At 40.6% G+C, this 26,799-nt stretch overlaps 1 protein-coding gene across 8 annotated transcripts in view; it reads right to left on the bottom strand.

Moving 5' to 3' along the window:
* Nucleotides 1-26,799, bottom strand: part of LGR4 (leucine rich repeat containing G protein-coupled receptor 4) — an 89,447-nt gene that overhangs the window by 35,675 nt on the left and 26,973 nt on the right. For all 8 annotated transcript variants that reach the window (XM_080618042.1, XM_080618043.1, XM_080618041.1 and 5 more), the window contains one exon: nucleotides 9,430-9,501. In XM_080618042.1, coding sequence (XP_080474168.1) covers nucleotides 9,430-9,491 — 62 coding nt within the window. In that variant the 5' untranslated portion in view covers nucleotides 9,492-9,501. The remainder of the gene's footprint in view (nucleotides 1-9,429; nucleotides 9,502-26,799) is intronic.

The following is a 26,799-nucleotide window of genomic DNA, read 5'->3' on the forward strand; positions in this document are numbered from 1 at the left end:
GGACTATCAAAGAGTATTTGTAACTGGTTGGTTGGTTGTTTTTTTTTTTTTTTTTACTTAACAGGAAAGTAAGTTATGATGGATTTTGAAAAAAGCAAGCATTCCCATCCACGCAAAATATGCTCTATCCGCAGGAAGTATCTGTGTTTGGATAAGACCTCCTTGAAGCAGAGCCCACAGGCTACAACATATACTCACTGAAGGAAATATATAAACCAATTATTATAAATAAATATAATTTATAATAAGGAAATTTATAATAAGAAAATATATAAACCAATTATTATACAACATCAGCTCTTAAAGCAACCTGCTTCTGTAGTCTCAGTTACTATTTTCCAGGAAAAAAAAAAAAAAAAAAAAAGGGGGTTTCACAAATCTGCTAAGATACCCATGTCTTAAATAGAACCAGTACTGTGCAGTCTGGAAAACTGGCAACAAGTCTACAGCATGACAAGTTGTTGCAGTGAGCAACTTTGATTCCTCTGGCCACCAAATCAGAATACATTTTATAAAATGCACCTTCTCCCCTCCAATTGCCTTTGTGGTTCTTGCACTGTGTCATGATAACCTTTCCTTTGCTCTACCATAGGCCAGGTAGACCTTTCTCTTGATAGTTATCTCAAGGCAACTGAGTGAGTCTGCATATGCTGATCCAGGTTCTGCCACTCTGGATTTCTAGTTCCCTCTAATTCCTCACTGCCTGAATACCCATTGTTACAAACACCATTGTGTTTACTTGAGAACATGTCCCTGTTCCTCACCATGATGATCAAACTTAAACACTTCAGAGGTAGAGTATGGCGAAGTAGGTGATTTGCTGGATTTTATTTCTTCTTCCTGTCCCCTCAAAAAGCCATGTCTAACGTTAAACTTCTCCTTTTTGCTGTGGATGCTAAGGGATCAGGGGCACTCAGCTGTGCTATGGGAATGACTTCCATAGCAGTGGGCTGGCTGCGAGAAACCAGAGGGGAATTTGTAGTTGACAGCTGCAGTTTGGAGGACTCTGGCACTCCAAGAGGGATCTGTGGATTTGATACCAACTTCATCATGGGCCAGCACAGAGAGAGAACTGAGAGGAGCTCTTTCAGGATCAACACGCTCCTTCCTAACTAGAAATGCATTTCACTTACCTTGTCTGAAAGCAGAGACACAGATAACAAATGTAACTGAGCTCAGTTTTGATCAATTGGGATACAACAACTGAATCAACTACAGTGATATTTGGAAGCTCAGAAGGTTTCTCAGATCATTATGGTTATGTTAATATGTAATATAGATGTTATACATATATATATAGGTGTTATACAGATACGTTAATGGTTATACATGAGTAAAAAAATGACTGTTGAGATAGTAAATCCTCAACATTGCTTTGATCTGTCCATACAGCATGTCTCTTGCCCTGACATTTACTGCTTTCCAGGCTCGGGATCTTTTGAATGACCATGTAGTTAAGCAAGTGCAAAATGTGGAAGTGGATTAAGTCAACATACATTTGGCAATTAACCTTCTGTTACAAGTTCTCTAACCCCTTCAGATACACACAGAGTAAATACAAGACCCTGGATTTGCAGAAACCTTCACACTGAATGATCTTGGAAGAATGGGAGTACTTTTTAACATGATTTTTTCTTGTTTCAGATTGAGGTCAACTGTTACCTTTCTCCCAGCTGAAAAAAGGGCAAATATTTTATCAGAATCATCTGGAATTTTACTTTTACACAGGAAGAGCAGGAAAAGAACTTTCCATGAGTACTGCTTACTGCTTCTGTGCCAGGATAAGACCTGCCAATGCTAATTAGGCAAGAGTATTTCAGTAGTCACAAAAAATATACCAAAATACAACCACCCAAGAGGAGAGGAAAGAAGGGAAAAGAATTACTTTATTCCTCACTATGTCTTCTTATGGTAGCACAGTGTCATACCAGAGCACTATAATGACAGAAATGCACTCTCTTTTCTCAGAGCACAGGGATAATGCATGTACCTCCACATACAGGATTTGCTTTTAGTGCTTTTCTGTCTAACCCTCTAAGCTTGTTGCAGAGCAACATATGACCCTTGTTGAGGCTTGAGCCTAGAACTGGCTTCCTACTCACTGGCACACTCACATCTTTTGTCGCACGCTCCAATTCCTGAGACCAAAAGGAGGAGGTAGATGCACAGCAGAAGCACTGTCTGGGGGACTCTACCTGGAGAGACACAGCCTGAGAGTTTTGGAGGCTACCAGAAGTTCCTTATCTGGTTTATACATTCATACAGCCCCAATCCGGCAGCTCAGGCAGCATAATAAATTCAGGCTTGTAAGACGGGTCTGGAAGCTTAACACCTCAAAGTTCAGCCTCCAGGCCATGTAGCTAAGCCAGCTTCTGTGTGCATGCACATGTCAAAGTAATGCTGAACACTGAAACTCAAAGTCAACAGATAAGTAAAAAGTTTATTTTTCCTCTAAAAGTACAGAATAACAAGTCTTGGGATCCTCATACACAACAATACCAGCTTTTGCAATGAACATATAGAAACAGAAACTGGAAAGAAACTTCCTCATCTTTTAAAAACAACGGGATTTACTCAACCTACTAGTATTTGTCCTCACAAACAGGAAAAATATGCAACTGTTAAGCATAGCAAGACCTTTCTAAGCTACAGAAATATCATTCTTCTATCAGCAGGATTGAAACTCATCCAGAATCAAAACTGATTTCGGACTCGTGCAGATAAGGAAACATTAATTAAACGCAGGTTGGCCAGCATGTTTTTAAACATCATTTAGCATCTAGTGTAGACCAAGTAAGTGATGTTTAAAAATATCTTAGCTGACTGTGGTTAATTCTACTTGGGAGTCTTTGCCTAAAGGTTTGTCTTGACTAGAATCTGAAGATGCAAGTTACAACATGCCAACATGCTTTCTACAGCTCTGGCATGCACGAGGCAGCAAATGTTTCTAATGCATGCTAGCTGGTCAAGTCGAAGCTTAGGCTACTTGCTACCACATGTGAAACCTACACCTTGCATTTTCTTCATTAGAACTTTACCTCTTAGAATTCAAGCTGCAGCAACTGAGGAAATTACCTCCTCCAGCTGTTCAAATATTCAGAGCTGGTAGATGGATGAAGAGCACTCATCAGCTCCCAACCCAAAGTCAGCCAGCTATTTCTGAAATACCAACAGAGGACATTACCAAAGCAGCTGTAGAGAGCTCTCAGCTCATTCCTCAGTCTCTGCTGGTGGGGCTGAATGGACAGGTATGGGGTGGCAACATCTCAAATCATACCAGCTAGTTGCACAAGAGGATATTTAACCACAGCCTCAGTTCCCACATGCCAGCTAACACGAGGCATCAGGACAGCTTTTCTTATGAAGATTCATCCTTATCTTTTCTACTCAAAACAAGCCCTTCATCTCCAGCTTCCCACTGCAAATCCTGGGACTACTCATGCTTAATAAAGGGAAAGGAACTGCACCATCTCATCAACATTGACACACTACCTTGAAAATAGTATTTTAAAAGACCTAGGACTAATGGAGAAAAACATCCTTCCTCCAGATGCTCCACAGCCAGGTGAGGAAAGACACTGCCTCCCAAACTAACAGCTCAGCCTTGGTGGCCTTGGCGTTACTCCAAGACATGTCTTATTCATAAAACCAAAGTAATAAAAAAGACAGACGCTCCCCCTCCCTCCCCAAGGATAATACAACTTGGTGCTGAAGCAGAAATTAGAAGGAAGGGAACCATCTAAATTACACACTGAAATAGATACAACAAAAGCAAGCAGCTGTAACATTTCAGCCAGGTGGTCATCTTCAGCTGCAGTCAAGAGGAAAAATAACTCTAGACATTTCCCTTGCAGATACTTCCTGATTACAACCTTATGGCAAAACCACCTCATTTTCACTGCCAGAATGCATTTTAATTAATCCTTAATGTTCTTAAAATATACTTTGTCAATGAAAAGCCATGATCAGAGACCCTGGGCTGGGGAAGGGGGAGTTGAGATGTTTAAGGAAGGCCTCTTAGTGCTGTAATCAGCACAGATATATTAAATAGTCAAGCAAATACTCAGTTGCACTCTTTCTTTCCCTGAAAAATTAGTTTTGGGTGTGCGGTCTCTCACTTGCTGTTTTTTCATCTCTCAAAAACTAGATTAGCATTGTCTTTCAGAAAAGAGGAAATTTTTATTGATCTAAACCTTCCTTTTATCACTTTATTTCCCTAACCATTTTCACCAGCCATTAAATAAAAACCTCAAAGTGTCACAGAATGAAGACTGTTTCATACTGTATATGAACAAAAGCCAGAAACACAGACCTTGGCATCAGCACACATCTGGAAGATAATAGAGCACTGCTGCTTCTTCAGCGCTTTCAGCTTCAGTGCTTGTGCCTTCAGGAGGGACTGTTTTTCTTGCAGTATTACTGGGCTTGATATGGTCTTCAAAACCACACCAGTCAGCCCAGCATCCTCCCTAACCCCTACTGGAGAAGGTCAGAGCCTTGCTTTGAGGCTGACTGGTTGGGAGGTGACCAAGGCTCCCCTTCATGCAACCACGTGCTTGTGTCACAGGCAATCTACAGACAGACTGCAGGACAGTTTGCTATCCTCTGTTTCTCTGCAGCCCCTCACATGGACCAGTAGCCAGGCAGCCAAAACTTTATCATCTAAACTTCACCCATCAGCACAGGGCAAATAAGACAACAACATTTTAAAGAGTTAAGAGTGGAAACTGAAACAAGGCTAGAAGGTCAGTAAGTCAAGGAGATTTCTGCTTTATTAGAATGGTTGAAGTTTCTGAAGCCAAACTAGGCAAAGAATGAAAATAATTGTTGATTTGCCCTCCTTTATGAGAATGCCTTTTTAATTAATCCAGCACATCATTAGCTAATAAGGTGAATGGAAATCATGCCACTAAAAACCTTCAGACTACTTCAGATGATTTTATTCATTAGAAGGAACTGTCTCTGTGCAGTAGAGTCTCAAAACATAACACAGCCTAACTCTTCAGTTCAAAATTCACACTGGAAAATGGTTTCTGCTTTCTAAAAACACTGCTTTATCTAACTGTATTTCCATCTTCTAGCTTTCTATAAATACTTTAAGGTGTGGTTAGAAAAGGGTGGCCAAGTTCTTCAAGGATTTTTAGTTTCCATATCCAGCAGTTCAGGGCTGCAGTGTATTTATGTTAACATTTTCTGGGGAATACACTTCATTAACTGCTGTGGCAAAGCCCTTGGTGGTCTGCTCCTCGCTGACTCTGACCATTGCCATTTCAATCATTTGCAAATTACTTCCAGATGGGTATCACTTACACAGAGATGGAGAATTTTTATAACATTTATAAATAGTGCAAGAATCCTACAGACATATGATAAGTGTGCTCTGCAGTGATAGGCACAATGAGGCTGTGGATGGGCATGTTGAGCACGTAAGCCAACCGGCACATTCTACCCATGGACAAGCTGGAAGCCCTTTGCTAGTACCTGTGAGTAATGCTCAGGTAGGATGCTACCTTAAAGATGCAAAAACTCAGAGAACATCTGCAAATTTGATACTTCTCAGGTGAGCCACTTCCCTAAACACGTCCAGTTCATGCCAGTTTGTATGTCTTCTTCCACCTAGCAATTTGTCTCTCATACTTTTTCTGGTGTCTTCAATAACCCAGCATGGCATGGGATGCATCCATCAAAGCACTCAGGTCACTCCCCTTTCAGTGATGTAGAAAGCACCTTTTCACTGAGCAGTCAGCTTGTACAAGTCTGGCATGCTGCTTCTTGCACTTTTATTCACTGGTGTTCATTTTAGGATTCAGAAAATGATCCTCCAGACTACCAAAGAATTCACTGCATTAAGGAAATGACAACCCCCATTTTAAATGGCTCTTACTGCATTTTTTAATCCCATCCTCTTCGTACAGGCACTGTGTAAGACTCAGTTGCCTACATAACACATCTAATTGCCTCCCATTTACATTCAATTAAATCCTGTGATACTATTTTGCAATATTAATTAACTAACTTTGCCAGGGGCTAATACCCCCGAGCATTTGACAAACAATGTGGCTAAAGTATGGTAAAAAGAGAAAGGTGTCTAGGACTGTCTCCTGGATGAATAGCTACTAGAGTCCATGGTGATGTGGGTACTTACTGCATTCCTATTAGTTTGTGGGATTTTCATTTGCTTCAGATGTGCAATTCTTGGGAAAAGTTCTCAATGGAAAAGTCACCTCTAGCACAGATTTCAACACTACTTTGCTTTTCCTTTGGCATGGAGACTCACACGCAGGTTTCTGTGCTGAAAAAGCAACTTTGCTAGTGCCTGGCAGTCAGAATGTGGATCTGTTCAACTATAAATAAGAGACGGGACTAGAGTTTGAAGATCATCTTAGAGTGGAGAGGGAAAATTGTGGTTGTACAGTGGGAAGTAAAACAGTTTGGGTTTTTCTGTCCACAATAAGCAGAAATAAAGACCAAATAATTTCTGTATCCTGTCCCACAGAGAAAAAGGAATGGGCAGAATGAAGCAAAACCATGTCATGTCTAGAGCTGGTTATTTCTATTAAGGAGGGAAGCTACTTTTCTTTGAATCTACTTGATTATATTCCCTCTATAGAAGAACATGAACTGAAGCAAAGGAACATGGAGTTGACTTGTGCATGGATGGTCTTGAAAGAAGAGGAAGAAACGTTCCTCATTCAGTGCTGGTAGGCATGGCCAGGGCCTTCGCACTCTTTGCTTCAAATTCAAAGCAGGTGGTGCTGTGAAACATTACCAACAGCTCGTAAGTCTCAGTTAATGGTTTTCAACTGAGAATTACTGTTCACAGATACTGTCTACTGATGGCTCTGCTCTAACATGTGTTTTCCGGTCTTTCTGCATCCATGATAGCTGTTGAATTGGAGAGAGCTTTTCTTTTGTATCTTTCTGGAGAATCTTCTACCTCTGCAGCTGTAGGAGGTAACTCAAATAAAAATGCAAACTGTATCTATTTTTTTTATTGCACTAAGGAATTATGATTGATTTTAGTATGTCTAAACATTTGGCAACTATCATTTTTACTGTAAAGTTGTTGGGGTTTGTTGGGGGCGGGGGTGTGATTTTTTTATTGGTGGTTTGGCTTTTTTTTTTGTTGTTTGGTTTGGTTTTGGTTGGGTTTTTTTCCCCCAGAAATTGCTTTAACATTTCAAGTAAGCATACTAGGAACAATTTAAAGCTTTGGGGTGTTCACTTGAATTCTGAGCTTAATGCTAGCCTATTTTTTCTTGCAAACTGAAATGCTGGAATATAGGGGGACAATGAGAGACACGTTGCAAATGGCTCTTAGGCAATAAGCACAATAGATGATGGCTGAAGGCTCTGCCTTTTCTCTTTACCTTCTTTACCTCCTGACACACCCCAGGGTTTATGGAAGTTACACAATATGCACACCCACCAGTTACCTTTTTATTGCTTAATTACTTACAGGGGGAAAAAAAAAAAAAAAAATGAAGTCTCCCACAGTCATCTCAAGTTGGGAAAACAGAGTTGTTTGGGGTTTTTTAACTAACTTCAGGTGTGAAATATGACTAAAAAAATGAACTACACATAGTTTAACAAAACACACAGGCATACAGCAGCGTGTATTATAAAGTGCATAGAGAATGTTGGCCAGTATATACACTGGGCCAAACAAGCCGCCTCAGGCTTCTGATTTTTCTTTCCTTTTTTTGTTTTTTTCTTTTTAATTAAATTGACTACTCCTGCCATAGTGCCTTTCTGAAATTGTGTCAATTGCACATACACATCATCTGAAACCCTGGTAAATCCATTTTCTTTCATAAAGTATTCTTGACTACATTGCAAACATAAGCAATACCAAAAATCAGAGGGAATAAACCCAAGCCTGTTAAGCATGAAATAAGATACCACACACTATTCATCTGATACAAATAAGCTCAACTGCTTCACAATTTTACTGGCGAAAGTCAAAACCACTTAAGAACCAGGGAAAATTAAGTTATTTAAGTGTAGAAGTAATGGTAGCTACTACATTATCAGGATATAAGAGAGATCAAAATTGTAAGGAGAGGTAGAACACCTTATTAGACAAACCAGCACAGCTGGGGTGCAACGAAGAAAAGCAGAGCACCTTTCAGGAATGCAAGCTTTTCTTCAGGAGCAAGTGATTCATCTCATATCAAATTTCTCAGTACCTTTGTTCCAGTACGGCGCAGTGGTTGAGTTCCTTATAGCAGATAATCAGAGTCAAGAGGTTCTGGGTTTTACCCGCAGTTTTGCTATGGAGTTAATTTATCCTGTTGCCCTCTACAAATGTCTTCCATGCTTTGCTTCAGTCTCTCTATCTGTAAAGTTGGAAGAACGCTTCCCTACTTGATAAAGGTTTGTCTCTTTGGGGAAATTAGCTGTTCTTTCCCTAATGTGCATTTATTGAAAAAAATCTTTCAACACAGCATTCATAGTTCCAGTCTAGCCAAAGTCACTAATGAAGACAGCTTTACTTTGTATTTTAAAGGCTCTTCCATGCAGGAAATGTTACTTTGACACTGGAAACACACGAGAAGCAAAGCAAATCACTGTGGTTTTGTCATATCTATTGCTTTTTTACTGGAACTTCTCAGTGCTTACTGGCAAAGGTTGAATCATTACCCTCTCTTCATAGATAAGGAAACTACATCACACAGAAGTCTCTTGACATATCAGAGTACATATTAAAGTAGCAATTGGAAGTCAAAGCCTTGTCGCTGTTCATTGAGTCTGAAACGCAGTGTAATTCAGGGCTATGATGTGAAAGGGTGCTTCAACTTGGCAAAGGCATCTCAGTGAAGACTTTGGTTCAATAGAACACCAGGCACATGAGCCGCAGCACAGCTCAAGGATTCAGAAATCGAAGTATCACTTCAGTGAAGCTTAATAAAAAGCTAACAAAAAAAAAAAAGAGTGGAGCGAGAGGAAGATGGAAAGTGGAGAATTATTTCTCCCAGGGAAACTAAAACCAAGAAGCCCTGTGCCACAGGACTTGAATTTCTGATGTAGGTCAGGATGGGCTTGTGAGGACTGCACCTGCAGCCTACAGGGGCAATGGGAGCAAGCTGCTCAGTAAATGAAACAACATATATTTTATGGAACTTATGCAACAGCTATACTGTAGCTCCTTCAGAAACAATGGTAATTACACACCTCTTGTGTTATCTTTGGATAACACTGTAATTAGTATGTGTCATCACTCTAGCCATGATTAAAATAATTACCGTAAAAAGCCCCTTGTAAGTAGCATTTACTGTTCCGGTTTCCAAACATGTACAGGATTATTTTTTTAAAGCATAATTGCCTTCTCTGTTCGCAGCTCAACTCAACACTATTTCCCCACCCACTTTCCACTTTACACAGCCATCTGATGTTGTAGCAAAACCTGAACATGTGTGAAATACTTACAGCTCTTCCAAGTAGGGAAAGTTCTTGAATGCATCCTCCGGTAGCCTTGTGATGTTATTCATGCTGATATCTCTGGAGAAGAAAAGCAGACAGATTTATCAATAAACGGGAAAGGATTTTTACACTCTAGCAAAAGGAGGAGAAAAAGAAAGCTTAGGCAGATTGCATGACAACAACAAAAAAAAAAGTAAATTCCAGCATCACACAGTAGTATCTCTTTCTAGTAATTTGCATCCTGAACTTACAAAGCACAGTAATTTAAGAATCCAGCTGCAGCAAAGACCTACATAATGGAAAGCTGATAGAAGAGTTCTCTGACACCTCAAAGCAAAAGAAAATTCCTGTGAAACTACAGGGTATGCATGGATGGAAGAGGCTCTACAGCACTCTTATCCCCAGTACTGATTTTTACCAACTTACACATGCACACAATTTTAAGCACAGAGGATTAAGACCACTCTACAACCACATCATATGAAAATAATAATAATAAAAAAGACTGTGACCACCCACATGCAAATTTTCATCCCACAGTGTCTTAAAAAAAAAAAAAAAAAAAAAAAGCATTAGGACTTAATAAACAGCTTCTGGCAAACAGGGCTTCTGGAACAACTGACAAGAGTAGCAGAAACATGTCCTAGCTCTACCACAGTCATTTTCCTTCTACAAAACTTATAGAAGTCCCCGAGGTAATAGTTTTAAGCAGATTTCATTCTCAGTCTGTGAGCAGAGACAGGCGAGCGGCAAGTGCTTACATGATAGGTATGCAGACCTGTTCAGCTTTTTTCTTTCCAAAGGAGCAGTAAGTGGCAAACCTGGTGCCATCACCTCAGTTCACACCTACACAACCATCACAGATAATCCCATCCTAAAGCAAGTTATTACTCAATGTGAGTAAAAGTAGCACGAAAACAATTCAGTTTGATAATTAAACTAATAACTGCCTAACAATTCATGACATAACCCAAGTTCTTACTTTCCACTTGGTTACTGCTTTTTCTGTTGTTTTTAATATGCAGTTTAATGAGCAAGTCAGGGAGGCTACGTACAGCCCTCCCTGCTTCCACACACTGTTCTGTAGCATCCATGTGCCACCTCCCCACAGATTTTGGGTAAAAAGAAACAAACAAAACTAAACCACCCCTTCCATCTCACTGATAGTCAATCAGTAACACTGAGGCTCCTCTAGGAAGATCTTGAAAGGCTGGTCACTGCATTCAGGACAGCAGATTTTGCTTGCCACCCAAAATGCTTAATGTCAGAATAAAGTACCTACTGCTAGGGCAGACATTCTCAGCCCATCCATAGCCACCTCTCCTTCCAAACATCTGCCTCAACTGGAATTATCACTTCTGATGAGGCAGAGAAAAGGCAACTTAGACTCTTCCTGCTATACTGGGAAGGTACAAATCCCTGAAGAACTATTTTGTAGCAGCAAAAACACAGCTCATGACAAATAAAAAGTTTCACATTCAGGATATCTTCCATGGCTCACACTCATGACAGGACTCCGTGCTGACCCTAGGAGATTGGAAGTCAGGCCCCTAAGGGGAACAAGGAGCATGTGGAGGGGCTGGTGCTGCTTCTGTGCACAAACATCCAAGGCATTTGTGCCTCCTTTCATACTGTGATGAACCCAATGCCACGTCAGTACCATATAACCTGCCAAAAATGTTGCAGCAGCTAATTAAGCCACTTTTTGCAAGAAGTGCCCACATTACCCCTCCAGCTGCCAGACCATAATGTCTAACATAGCTCATGAAAAAAAGTTTCCTTATTTATACTGACAACAGAATGCACTATTTAAAACACGCCATAGTTACTGGGGGAAAAAAAGGTTTCCCCCACGGCAGTTGACAATGTCAACTGATGTCAGTGAATTTATGCTCAGATTAACAAGTAATTGGCAAATGGTCTACTGGCCCTGACCTGGCAGCACAGGCCCTCAGCAACCCTTGATACGAACACCGCACTCTTAACATGTAATCTAGATGAAATTGTTTCTTTAAATGTTTATTAAGTAGCAGGCCAAGGCTTCACTGCTCACATCCAGGTGTAAACCAAGAGAGTTATTCCCCAGGAGTTATTAAGAGTACGCTAACATAACTCAAGAGCAACTGTACACCAACATAACTCAAGACCAATTGAGACTAAAATAAGGTTCAGCACACACAGACCAAACCAATTGTGAGAAAAGGACCAAGAAAATCCACTATGGCACAACTGACTCCCTCACTAAGCTCCAGAAGAAGCTGAACTGGAAGATGATTTACTTCTTAACTCTACAGCCTACATGCTTTAAGAGGTTCTTTGTGTCTCAGCAGCAGCTTGGGTACTGTAAGATGGTGCAGTTGCTGTGGGTGACGTTTTTCTTCTTGTTCAGGAAAGTAAATAGAAGTATGGCATATATGAATCGCCAGCTGTCTGCTCCACAGGAGTCTGCAACTTTGATTCGCCCTACCCTCCATAGGCGTTTTTCAAATCATCATGAATACATGTGCTTCACACATCCAGGCCAGCCCTCTCCTTTCCAAAGGACTACACATCCCTGTCACTATCAACTAGAAAGCATTTATGAATAGAGCAGAAGAGCAAGCAGGGAGTGAAGACTCTACATGAATCCTAAGAAATAGTAACCCATGCAAGCAAATCACAACTCTCTCAAAAGACTGTCCAGGTGATATAAAACCCTACTATTGTATATTAAATGGTGGTAGTAAGTCAACAGTACATATCATCAGAAAGCACTTCATGAACGACTAACCATCAGTCGGTCAATGGTTTTGACTGCAACCACATCTGTTGCACTATGTGACAGCTCTTTGGGGCAGAACAAGTAAGAAATCACATCTGTCTGAAAGCAATGGTCTTGAAGTTCCAGAGCAAAAAATGCCTGATTTTCACAAATGTCACATGCAATCCTAAACAAAGTCAATGGAAACCATGTAGACCTACAGTATGGCTGTAGGTCTAATTTGTAGGTCAAATTTGTAGGTCTAATTTGTAGGTCAAATCTGTAGGTCTAATTTGTAGGTCAAATCCAAATTTGACACAATTTTGGCTTTCTCTGGGTTCTGAAGTCAGCAAAGAATGATTTTTGCCTGTGAGTTAGCATCTACAATTTCCATATAGGGAGTAGACTCTTCAGATGTAAGCATGAAAAAGAACACTTAATAACAAAGACGTGTAAAGCATCATCAATATTCCCAAATCCTATTGAAATTTTTGTTTCAGCAAAGCTACACTTATAACAGAAAGATGCACAAAGATGCATTGAAATTCTGTCCTTAGCATTATCACGTCAATCTTCACAGGCTGTTTATCACGATGCCTTGCTAAAAGTCTGGAATTATGACCAAGTTTCGGCATTTGCCTTCACTGCAAGCAACAGTCACTCCTACTCAGTAAAAAAAGCCAATCTTTATAGTACTAATTCATAGACTTCCTAAATTTCTTCATGATCACCACATTAGTTCTAAATCAAATTTTTTTTTAATTAAAAGCATTATGTAAAAGCAGGTTTGCTGCAGAAATTATAAGTGTGATTGCAAATGCCTCACCCATTAACAGACTTGGGTAGAGCACACTTTGAAAAACTGCTAGATAAAATTAATCTTATTTGAAGTGCACTATCAGCAAAAAAAAAAAAAAAACACATAGAAAGGAAAACCACAAGGAACTGTAGAAGCCAAAACCAGACACTTGTTTTGGTTTATATATATATATGTGCGTGTGTGTGTGTGTGTGTGTGTATACATATAGGTTTTTTAATTTTCACTTCACTCTACAGAATATCCTCAGTCGAAGAATGAGTTCAGGGGCACAATTTTCTGGTAATAAAATATTAAGAAGTTCATGAGCTTCAATGCAGTAATTTACAAACAATATTATCAAATACCCATATCACTAAAATTAGATGACTTAATAACTACTCTTTAAAAAGTTTAGCTACTTAATTTGGAAGACACTGGCAGTAACCATGGCAATGATGCTATCACACAACGGCAGGCTCACATCAGCAGTTGCCTAATGCCTCATTTCAGCAGGACTCTGCTGAAGGACCCTCTCTGGACTAGGTTATTACACCCAGACCTAAGGCCCCCCAAAACAGCACAATACCTACAAATCTTTTGATCACCACCAAAACACCACCCCCCATGACCACCAAAGAAGCCCCACAGTCGCCATAGATTTTACTGGCACACTGAAGTTCTGACTCAGTATCTGAAAGGCATCTCTTTAATTTCTTGTTCTTTTATCCCTTTGCAGAATGACCTGCCAGCCCTGACAACCTACAGCTTTGTCTTGAAATCAGAACTCAGCCCCATGCTTATATTTAGGTTGTTTTGCCTGGGAAGCACAACACAAAACAACAGCTTAAAGAGGGGAAAGATGAGGACAGAGATGTTGTGGGCTTACACCATCGATTTGTCAGGAAAATGAAGGAGAAGTCGAGGTAGACCTGCACCTTTCAGCAGCTAGCCATTAACTGAGCTTATCTGTACAAAGCAGCCAGGCTAAATCTTCGCTCACTAACCAACTTTAACCAAGGCAGAGAGGTGGTAGATGTTCCCCATCCCTGGAAACATTCAAGGGTGTGATCAGGCAAGGAGCTGGCATCAAAACTAAAATGATGAGCAGCTGAAGGTGGTAACTTCTTCAGCAAGAAGAGGCTACGTGTCAGGGATAACATGAATCACAGGCTTATAGTTACAACTGGTTTCACCATTTCAGGTAGGAGGGATGTAACACCAGAATATAAACAACAGCGTGCTCCTTCCTCCAGTGCTATTGCTGCCGTGGCTGCAGTTCTGAACAACAAATAAGGCTCTAGCACTTGGTCAGAAGATTTATCCTTCTTCCAGGAAGGTAATACAGAACAGAGAAAAAAAGCCCCACCAAAACGCAACTAAAACAAGTACTGAAAATGTTATTTCACTATGCCAGGTGCTGTAGAGACTAATTTTTACAGGCCAGAGGTGAAAAAGCCATGGTACTCCAGCAGTCATCTGTTGGTTGCAGCATGCTTCAGCAGATTCCTTCAGGTTATTCAGACAGCTCCTTTAATCTTTATTTCCATCTTAGTTCAGCAAAGTCCCCTGCTTTCACCCAACACTGACACATGAAGTCTTTACAAATACTTGTACATACAGTAACCAGCACAGATGCTAAAAGCTATGAAACCTCCCTCTGTTGAAAATAGGCATCAAATGAGATAAAATAACTTGGGAGAGGAAAGCACCTTTGCTAGATACAGTAAAAATACACAGCACCACATCTCCTCTCTGCATAGATTTAAACTACTCTTAAAGCACCCAGCAGCAGAGACTTCAGAAACCTGAACTAGGCAATATAATGTACTTAAGCTTTTTTATTATACTCCTGTGCAAAAATTCCAGTCCCTGATGAGATATTTTGGTTGTCAGTTTGGGTTTTTTTTTTTTAAAGATTCTTTATTCTACCACTAACCACATTCAAACTCCCCCAGGCTTCAGGATGAGCAGAAATACTTGCCATCACAAATGGCAACTTACTAATTCTGTCACATCTTAAAAATAGAAACTCCTGCTTATCTTTAGAAAGTGGCTTCAGTCACAGCTTCCATCCGTGGTATCAGGCAAAAGAGAATTAGATGTAATGCACAGCTTCTCACAGCATCTCCTGCAGGACACAACTCTCGCTCTCATTTTAAACCATTGCCTCTACCATCAAGCAGCCTGAAGTTTATCCTAAACTTCCTAACGACGGCCAGAGTGGGAATCTCGCACAAACAGAGTAAGGGAACAATAATTCTTGCACGAGAAGAAAAGCTGCAACAACAAAGAAGGACCACAAAATGGGAAACATAGACTGCCTGTAGAGGGCTACAGAAAGGACAGGCAAAAAAGGATAAACAAATTAGCCCAAGATACAGGCTGAGAATGAAAGCTAACAACACACAATAGTTGATGGGCATTGGAAAAGAAAACTATGCCAGTCTATCTGAAGGACATTTAGCTGCTGCAGCCTTGTTTTGATGATACCCACTGTTCTTCACTGCATCGCCCCAGCCAAAAGGTATGCATATTTTATGCAAAGAAACCTTGCTTGCTCCGCAACTCTGTTACGCTGGCACATCTAGAACTCAGAAATGTGGGTGCTAAACTCTTGATCCTGTGTTGCAGCCTTGAATATTAACACCTGGATTTGCCCTGAACTGGGGGTGCATGCCCCTTCCTACCTACCACATTCATGCACTCTATCCGAAGGCATGTTAACTACTTAAAATACTCCAAAAATACTGTACAAAAGTTCTTCAGCTGGAAAAACATGAAATATTTAGCTACAGAAAAGGAAAATTACATTGAGGCCAAGCCCAATCAAGATTGGCTGCTTAAAATATAAAACCAAAATACTTCCTCCACCCCGTGCTCCCCTGCACTTCGTTAATAGCTAACTTCTTTTTGGATATCACCTAACCTCTATGTTTTGTAAAGTTTAGAAGGAAAGGGGGAGAGGGAAGGAATAAAAGAGAGAGAGAGGAGTGGCTGTTGAAGGAACGAAGATCATGTTTCAACAAGGCACCTTTAAAATCCTATAAAATACTCCCTCTGAGCAAGCTTAACCTGTTTGCTGATAGATAATAGCATGTAATACTGTAGGCTCCATTCAGTCTTTTCCAAGGTCTGGGCCCTCTGCCACTGAGTTATTTAATTATAACACTTACAAAATGATTTAGGCAGAGCTATCTATATTTGAATAAAGCCCTCCTACCTACTTGCAAGAAACCATTAGGTAAAAGGTCTTAGTCTTATGTAAAATTCCCCAGGTATTCAGCTTCAGTAGTACTAGGAAAAGCTGGAGCTGTTATTATCTTTACAAACTACATTCAGTAAACCAGGTTACTGCAAATGCAAGTCAACATGACAGAAAACATTCAGCAACAATCAGCCACCAGTTACCACTAGGACCACTGATAGGTGGATAATGTCCTGATTATGTTGACACTGGTGAAGATCAACGAGACAAAGCAGCAGGTATTTTTGTCAGTATACCAGACCAACAATTCTCTGCCAATTATCCAAAAAACAGGGACAGAAGTAGATGCTGCTGTATGCCAGTGGTTCGAATTTGATCCAGGTCACATCTGCATTAACCAGCAGAACTACCTGGAGCGAAGGGTGGGCAGGGGAGGAAAGGAGAAGTCAGGGAAACTCAAGGCTAGACCAATCTAAGTTGTCCTGCAGTGCCACGGTGCTGAAGAAACACCTTTGGTGCCAAGCTCCTTGTAGAAATACGCTCACATGATTAAAACCAACGTAATTCAACCAAATCACACACTTCAGCAATCAGTTCCAGGGGAAACCAGGAGCTGAATTACATCCTAGTTTAGACCTACTGTTCTGCCCTGGTTAGCCAATTCCTTCACGATGAACATAAAACCACTGAAGTGATGCAGTAGATGAGTTTGCATTAATACTGTCCCATGTCTTAATTGTATTCAGTATATAATGAAAACATAGAAAGCCTAGAGGATCAGCAAGGAAATTCTAATTAAATTAATTCAATTAAAAGTTTGGGTCGTTTTTTTGTTGTTTTACTCTATCTGCCTGATAACAAGCGGCAAAAAATTCTCTTCTAGAAGCACGTCCTCACAGATACTGTTCGGAATGGTAACGGACTGCACCATGAATCCAATGAGTGCAGCTAAAATTCATGGGTATGTATTACATCCAGATGTACCAATCCCAACAGCTAGAAATCATGAACGGGAGGCAAAAAAATATCAAGCAAAGGAAATCTGATGTTTACAGAGGAGTCTACACTTGGGAAGTGTTTGGGCTTCCAGTAATGTTTGAGTTTAAAGAAAAAGTTAAAGTAATACACTGAGTAATTTATTTCTTACCATTTATATACTGCATACATGTATTACTGCAAGATTTGGCTACCTCAGCCTATACTATTAGCTAATGTTTATATGGTAATAGGACACTGATGCCCCAATATGTTAGACTGGTATTGTATTTAACATTTACCTTCAACCAGCTTCTGACAGCTCTGCACAACTGCCGGTGCCCATCTCTCGCGGGGGAGAGCCCAGCTCAAGGGCACCTCTGGGTACGTGAACAGCCAAGGACTCCACAGCATTAACTATCTGATATCCTCCAATCCTCACTGCCATGCCCCAACACATTTTTCTCCTTCTAACCATCACCTATTGTTACTTTTAACATGGACAAGGTTGTTAATGACAAAACAGAATGGAAAACTTGAAAGTAATTATTGCATTAATGTACATTTTTCTCCTTGTGATTCCATCTCTCCCCAAGTACCTTAAGTATGGTCCTACTGCTTTTGACATGACCAGAGACCTCCAACACTAAAAAAGGCACAGAAACCTGTTCTGTATTCACAGCCCATTTTGCAGTCACAAAAAGCCTATCAGCCATGCCATTTTTTCAATTATGAGCACATTTCCTTTCCCACTTCTTCTAGGAAACGTTCTTGTAAGAAAGGATATATCCAAATACTTAAAGCCTTAGTCAACATCTGCAGTGACTAGCTAAATAAGACAGAGGTTGCATTCCCACCCAGCAAATACACTTGCTATTTCCTAAGTACTCATACTATCTCTCTAACAAGCACAACGTCTTATCATCTCTTGTTTGTATTGCAACAAGAAGCTAAGGGGGCCCTAGTTCAACATATCAACGTGATTGGCACTGTACAAATACACAGTTGGAGACACTCCTCACCTAGAAGAGTTTTCTGCTTAAATGGACGAGACAAACTGCAAACGGACAAGAAAACAGGCACGGAAAGGTGCGGTAAGCTGCCAAAAGTTGCCAGCAGAGCCTGGAGTCCTCTCCAGTCGCCCAATGCCGCTCTCATGTGCTATGCCCAGCAACTACCCCCCATGTCCTTTTCAAACCAAATTAATTACCTTTCTTTTCCCTGGGTTTTTGGGTTGGTTTTTTTGGGGGTGTTGGTTGGTTTTTTTAGCAGAACAACAGGACAGGAGACTCTTTTGACAATTTCTCCTTTGCTAGATGTGTAGGTTCACTCCATTTGCTAGCAGCAGAAAGAAATTACACTCTAACAGATATGCAAGAAGTTATGTGCAATGTTTCCATCCACTTTTCTGTGGCTCAAACTAACTGGGACATTTGTGTCACTGCTCACTTGGGGATGAAGCACTTAAACTGCTTTTTCACAGAAGCAATCAAACATCAGGCTACCCACCAACCCTGGCTATTAAGAGGGGATTGAGATACTCAAATGTTTTAGCAAACAGCAGTACATGGAGCCCTTTCTCAGTACAAATACAAAAAAAAAAACAACCCCACATAAATCCTGTTGATTCCAGTAAGCTTTAAGCATTTTGCAGAAGTAGCACGTACATTTTCACTGACAGCCACAGAAAGGCTGAAAAAATTCAGACAGGTCTGTTCCTGCAAGGGAAGTAACATCCCCCTCTTTCCCCCACCATATCTCTAAGTCATTTCTCCTGCCTCCTCCTTCCCATGTCACATCAACCTGTTGGTTTTTTATGTTGTTTTTTTATTTTTTCTTCCAATGTGATGTCTTAGCTTTCTTTCAGACACAGTAACTAGCTCTAATGTACCCTATTCATGTGCCAATCAAGCCATCATCAAGATCTTAGAGAGAACAATACTTGTATGCAAAGGCCTATTTGGAACTGGTATTTGAGTCACTGCAGGCCAGCCATTAAGCAATCACACATACGGTTAATGGCCTATGTTGACACATGGTGGGGAATTAACCCAGAAAAAAATTCCACTGCGTTATTATGAAAGAGATCGTACCCTGGAATAGGACTATAGCACAAGTTAACATGCTCTTCGGTTAATTTTTAAGAGTCACACATTTGGTGCGGATTACGGGCTGAAGGAAGGGCTTATTGTAAACTGGAGGAGGAGGAAACAAAATGTCTTTCAGTGCAAGAGCATTTCCCTTACATAGTTAAGAGATTATTTATAGCTGATAGTAAAATTATGCATTATTCATGGTTTTATAATTATTTACTCTCCAGAATACAGGAATGCAGGGAATTGAGTACAAAAAAATATCAGGCCACGAGTGTGACAGGCACATTAGTCAAGCAGTCTGAGGGCAAGCCAGTGCTGAGATACTCTTCTTATGTTTGTGAATATCCATCTCAAAATAGGACTAATCAACCTGTGCAAGACCATGAAGAAATCCATGAACAAAACCAAGCAGGAACTCAGATCATTCACATCCCTGATCTGTAACCAACCTTCCCTGTGCTGCTACCACCAAACTACTAGGGAAGCTCCAAACACGGCTTCACCACAGCTACCTTCTGGCCTGAAAGTTGCAGGCTCATCATGCCCTGCAACTAGCACAGCAGTTGTTTGGGGGGAGTGAAATCTGAACAATGTCATTATTTCATGCCAACTGCATGTTTTCTGCACTTTACCCAGTTTGGCTCCTGTCTCCAGACAGTACAGCTCAGGCTATGCACAAAGCCAAGGCAAGTTGTAAATCTGGCAAGGTGTAAACCTGGTGCAAGTATTCAAAATGCTATCCTCCTATTAGCGATACTTCTGCATTTCATTGATGTCTCTTCCAGCTATGGAAAACTATGAAGAATACTTTCGTACACATAAACTGGCTGAATAACAGCTCTCCAAGTAAGGGGCTTGAAACTGGAATCATCTTTGCCCAAAACACACATCTAAACTGTTCATTACTACCATCATTTCTGGAAAGGCTTTAGATGATTTTAAAAGCCATTGAAAATAAGCAGAAGGATTTTTTTGTTTTTTTATTATTATTTTTTAATCCATAGCTCTCTACACATAAAGGGTAATAGAAAACACAACAACAGACTACATGTTTAAGGCTTCAACTTATTACATCTCCAGGGTGTAGTCGTATGATATGTTTTCTTTCTCACAAAGGAAATTGGCTTATATTCCCATTGCTTTCCACCTCCACAGTGGAATTGTTTACAGGCAGCACTCTATAATCAGATCATTGCAATAATCTGGATTTAAGTAAAAACATTACTGGGTTTTGGCCTGTTATTGGTTTTTTGGATGGGGTCAGCTTTCTTCTCTATAGCATGGCCTTGGAGAGAGCTGTGCCAGCACACCTATGGAGCAGCAGATACCTGTGGCAGTAGGAAAGAGGAAAGCTACTGAAAGAGACAGTGGGAACTTCACGCTAAAAGAAGACATAATATGTAGCTATACCTGTGATGAGATCAACACCAGATTCCCTAAAGGAGTTTTACAGAAAGGTATTTGCCATGTTTTAAGTAAATAAAGTTTAACACTGTGTTTGCAACCAAGTTAAAACAGGGCAGCACTGCCAGTTGCAACAATTGTCTTTACCACTGGGGAGTCATACTGAACCATCAACCACCAAGATAACTATGCCATTTTTAAATTACTCGAACTTTGACTTTTCTTTAATGCGTTACATAAGCCCCAGGTTAGACAAACATGCAAGTCTTAATTTAAATCACATATTACTAAACTGAACACAGACACTTCACGTGTTACCAAGCCAAGGTTTTATCCACTACTAGTGAGGAAGTTCTCAAGCATTTTGCTCCTTATCAAAAACTTCTGTGAAGAACCATTGCTGAAACACTAGGAACATCAGCAAACTATGTCATCTAACCAGTTTAATGAGATCTGTGTGTCCTCCCCTCCAGTCTCAGGTCCCTGCTGCATAACCACAAACACCTAGAAAGCATGTTTCGTTCCACTTAATAGCTTCAAGGGCAATGCCATAAAACTTAAACCACCTCTACATGACTGTAGGGAGCCACACTCACCCTTTGGACTCTACGGACACCACATCTCCCTCCACCTAGCGACACAGTATTTACTACAACAAACATTTCACCCCAAAACCTCCCCATTACAACTCTAGACAGAGCTTCAGTTCCTTGCCCCAGCAGATACTCATTTTGTGGGTTTGGACAGGTTGATTCTCCTTCACAAACCCCAGGTTCAAAGGAGAATAATTTTTTCTGCATCTCTGCAAGGAAGGGAAGGATAAAGCTGCTGATGTTTCTGAGCTGCCCAGACAGAGCTCAGCACTTCAATCTGACAGAAAAGCAATGCTATCATTACGCACATACATTCACATCAAAATCTTCTGTTGCATTTTCACTCTGTGCTTTTGATCTGTTACAGAAAGAGAACACCAACAGCTACACATCCCATTTTATAAAAATGCCAACTTTAGTAACTCTAAGTACTTTGGATTTTATTCATTTTCCTCTGGTTTATTTTGGTCTCCTAGTCTGTCCCACCCAATGTTTAGAAAGCAACCTGAGCCTCAGAAGTCTGGGTAAGCCCTACATTTTTAGAAGGCTACAAGCAAAAAGAGCAAAATAAAAATGGTGTATGAACACAGTCACTGACACAATGAAGCCAGAAGACAAAATGTAAACATCTCAATCAGTCCAAATATATATACAACAGGTTCAGCATCTAAGATTTTTTTTCACTTGCACATAACATGTACCATGCAACTTGGGATTTAACTAAAAATTATTTCTAGGAGGAAAAAAAAAAAAAATGAACCTTTTCCTGCAATACAGCACTATAATTATCTACATACTGTGGGAAAACTAAAAGCACACAGTACAGCTTTCTAGTGTCAAAATAGATTTTGTGGCAGCACCTGGAATGGCCTTTATAGAACCAAATGTGCTTTTACGTAGGAATTTCCAAGGCATCTTAAAGTAGCTGACAAAGCACATTTTGATATGATGTAAAACTCAGATTATGGAAAATATTGATCATCAACCACCACACAGTACCTGAACAGAAGAATAACTTCCACTTTGTGACATTTGAAGGTTAAAGTCTGCCTGAAATGCTCTGAAGTTGATACCTTTACCAGATGGTAAAGAGAGGGTTGCTGCTTATTGACAAGATGTGTAGCTCGAGACAAGAATCCAAACAGCCTCCGAGCCTTTACAGTTATTCTGGTTTCAGCTACATTCCCCTTTTCATTTGAGACGGATGGCCAAGGCCCTTACACACGTAAATACATGGGCTGAGCATCCACCTCACATTCCAGTGACCCTTAGACACAAATTGAAATGAAAGCTGCACAAAATGTCTGCCAGCGCACTCTTAGAGAAGAGCTACAGGTACGGGTTCTACTTCCAACAGCATAGGATTGAACAAGGGATGTCAAGGAAGCATTCTAAACCAATTTTATTTCTTCTTGTATAAGGAGAGTCAGGAATTATCTCATTCTTACCTGACTTAGAGCAAATTATTTCATTTCAAGAAGCACAAAGTATGTTTTCCCTTGTGAAAAAACAGAACTCTCTGCTCAGTGGTCCAAGTGGCACAGCTTTTATTCCCTCCTACCTTCCCAACTTCCATTTGCTGTCATGTTAAAGCAACATAATATGCTTTATTAAATGTTCATGATGTAAATCATGAACTGCAAATCAAAGTTCATGATTTACAGTGACACAGCACCTGTGGTGGGCACATACATAACAGTGGGTTTTCTCCCCCGAAGTCTGCAGTAAAAACCATTTAGCAATATCACAGAACTGCACACATTCGCATCACTCATATTCTTGAGAACTTGGTGAAGGTACAGCCCTACCACTGACACCATCCAACAGATAACAAGAGCCCACAGAGCTACATCCTCCAGAAAGGATGGATCCTCCATCAAGAGCCTCAAGTGAGGCTGTCTGCACCATGCCAAGCTCATGGGAGAGACAACTAACTTCAATCAATGTGGCCTGGCAATACAGGGGCAACTGGCAGGAGCAGTCATGTCTGTACATAGCAAGCCATCCAGTAAAAAAAATCTGTAAAGGAAAATATTCAATCTGGATGAATAGAAGCCAACTGAAAGCACAAAAGCTCTTCTTAAGGCACCAGGAGATGAAGGATTAATGTCCACAAACAATTTCCACCTCAGAAGGCTGAAGGACAAAAGGCAAGACTCTTCATTCACCTGCAGCAGAAAGCCACATAAGATGATGAGCACCATCCTTTTTATATATATACTATATGAGGAACCATGCCTGGATACAGATTTTAGATGGCTACACAAAGAGACTACCACAACCACCATGAGGCCTCCTGTGCAGCTAACATGCTGAGAAGTCTATCATCATAACAAACCAAGATGGATCAACTCTAACTGAAACATGGGTCCTTCCTCAATATTTGCCCTCAACTGGAAGAGACTTCTCTAGAATCAAAACAGTTGGTGAACCTGGCTATTCATCAACCAAGTCTTTTCACAAACTTAAACTACAAGTAAAAGCTCAAAGAAACAAACAAAAAAAAAAAAAAAAAAGGAGAAAGGAAAAAATTTGGAATTTAGAAAGCAAGAGATGTGGGCAGGGATTTTACAGCGCACTGGTCCAACCAACAGAGATGTGGGAGAAGGGACGGCAAGTTTCAGGCACAGGAACGCTTTCTGAGGTCCCTAATGGCATGCAGACATGTATTTTAGGAAGTCCTACAACAGCAACCTGCAGAGGTTGTCCTTCCATCACTATGGCACACAAAGCAATCAGCACAGCCTGAGATGGCAGCCATAAGAAGGTTAATGCCCACTGCACACCAATTAGAAACCCCCCTCTAGTTAAAATTAACTGCAATTGCAAAGAAAAAAAATACAAAAGAAATAAGAGGAGAAAAAAGAAATCCAAAAAACCTCACCCTCTCAGACACCCTGAGAAAAAGCCAAGTACGCTGTTATCGTGGGGACACATTCCCATTCCACAACGGCATATTCACAGTAGTTTTCAAAAAACATCTACACAAGTCACTGGGGGGGGGGGGGGTGTGGAGAAAAAAATCTGTTTTCTTTCATACAATTCCACAAAAAATAACTGTCATCACAACCATCCTTGTGGCAGAAAAGTCCGTATTTGCCTGCAGTGAAATCCGTCTGCAGCTGCCCTGTGGAAAAGACAGGCAATAATTGGCTTCTTTCACCTCTGTTAACCACAAACAAAAGTGTCATTCAGCTCCCAAATGGACAGAAGGCACCAATGGATGGTCAGCTCGCTGAGCCAATGGGCTGGAATAACAATAACCCTGTAGCATTTTCTTTTTCCTTTTGTTTAGTCTTTCAAAGCCCTTAATTAAGACCCTCACAAAGCACCCCTACAGACTTCTTTCAACGAGGCATTACACGCCTGTTTTCTTGTATTTAAGGAAGAAAAGTAACAGGGATTTCTGAAACACATTAAGCAGTACACACAATTTCCATGTATTCACAACCGAAATACTGTTACATTTTAGCTTTTAAATATTATCGCCCATAAAAAGAAGTTCAAGCTTACTGTGCCCACTCTTTGCTGTACACCCATTGCTATGTCAAGAACAACAATTAAATACAGGCGGCCATAAAACTGGTGCAACTGCAACAGCGCACCCCAATCTTTTGCGAGCCAGCAGCTCCCAAAACGAAGGCAAGTGGAACGAGCATGTTGATGAAACATCCCTGGGCATCCTAAAGCAGGCAGCTGAGAAAGGATGGGGTAACGTAGGTAACTAATTTGTTGCGACTGCACATGACGCACTGGCATTGTCTGAAAATCAGAGCTAGTGAAGGCAAAGGTATATTCCCTGCTGGGTTTGGTGATCTTCCATACAATTCAGTATCTGCTGTCATTTAATATACATGAAGGTAATCTGTACTCCATTATTCAGGATCAAACTGACAGAATACCAGTGTTTGTGTATTAAACAGGACATCTAAGGACTACCATTGCTTTCTGGCAGCACAGGCAGTTGCTGCTGAACAGAAGTGCTATGGAAACTTCCTAGAAATATCTGAGCAAACAGCAGCAGCTCTTTTCTTGAAGGTCATCTCCCCCAGCCACAAACAGGAAACAAAATAGTCCTAAGAAAACACCACTGAAATACCATTCTTGTAGGTGCAGGCTACTTTGGCCAAACCTAGTCACCATGTCCTTTCGCACCCCAAACCAGCCCCAGCAGCAGGCTAACATGGCCCCTGTTTTTGTGGGGCACCCAGTGCAGTGAAGGGCACAGGGGTGGGTGAGGAGCATCATACAACAAGGATCTAACTCCGGCCAGTGACAGTTCAACCCCTCCAGCATGCTGCAGCCTCTCACCATTGTCTTGTAAATACTCTTGGCCTGAGAAAGGTGGCATCTCAGCAGCTTCTTTGCATTAGACCAGTCCAGTGATAGACAGGGCAGCCAAACAGACCAAAATCATCAGCAGGCAAAAAAATACAGTCTGAAGCTCTGGTAATCTCCAAAATGCTCTCTTCCCTGCAAGAGAACAGGAATGGCCTTTTTCTCACTGACAAAACCCCACACAACATGAAGCGGGAACAGAACAAAGACATTTCTATTACTAATACCAATCTGAGTGAAGACAAAAAGCAACAGTTTAAAACCCCCCCTCTACACTACCTACATATCCAGCAGGCATTCTTTAACAAGCAGCACTTTATAGAAAGACTGCATACATCTAGTCAAAATGCAACTGAGTATAAATCAGCTTAGACCTTTTTTATTCTTTTTTTTTTTTTTTTTTTTTTTTAAATATACCAGCGTTAGCTGCATGCATCCGTATTCACACAGACAAAGAAGAAACTTGCCTTTCAGAAATGGTAATCTAGCAGCAGTACTTGGAGATTTTGCTTTTCAAAGTCAGACTGGCCTATTTAGGTACTACACACCAAAATCTCTCCTAGTCACACCTTAGACCACTGAATTAAGGCCACAAGAAATAACACAAGATTATCAATTGCCCTGCATGGACATTGTTCCTGTCCTACTACTACAAGAAAATATGATGTAACTGTACTAAAAGGCAAGAATAAAATATATTTTTTAAAAAAGACAATGTCTACATGACTTGGTTTGGAAGGCCCAACTCCAAGCACATATTTTTGGAAAGCCTGCTCATGTGCCTTTATCAGAATGTGTTGTATCGCTGACCTTGACCATGATTATTTACCACAGGAGTTCAGGAGGAACTCCTGGTCAACACCAAAGAGAAGTAAGTTAAATTCTGAAAACAAGCATAAAATGTCATTCTAAATGCATCCAATGCACCAGCCACGATCGAAATTCATATAATGCTGATAAAAGTCTCATGAGAGCATCTGATAAAACTGCAATACAATGTTAATAGTCACCACTGCAGTATAATGTAAAAAGGCAAAACAAGAGCCAGCCTCTCCCATGCCACCCCAAAGCCCCAGATACAGCTCCAAGTGCCCAGGACAGGGGGATCTCAGTACCTAAACAGCCAAGGTCTTAAAATACAACAATCAAAAGAACAAACAAAACAAAAACAAACAACCCCCTCAAAAAATCCCTGTGTGAACATCAGAGGCACTCTCCAGCATGAC

The sequence above is a fragment of the Psittacula echo genome, assembly GCF_963264785.1.
Source record: "Psittacula echo genome assembly, chromosome: 5".
Classification (NCBI taxonomy): Eukaryota; Metazoa; Chordata; class Aves; order Psittaciformes; family Psittacidae; genus Psittacula; species Psittacula echo.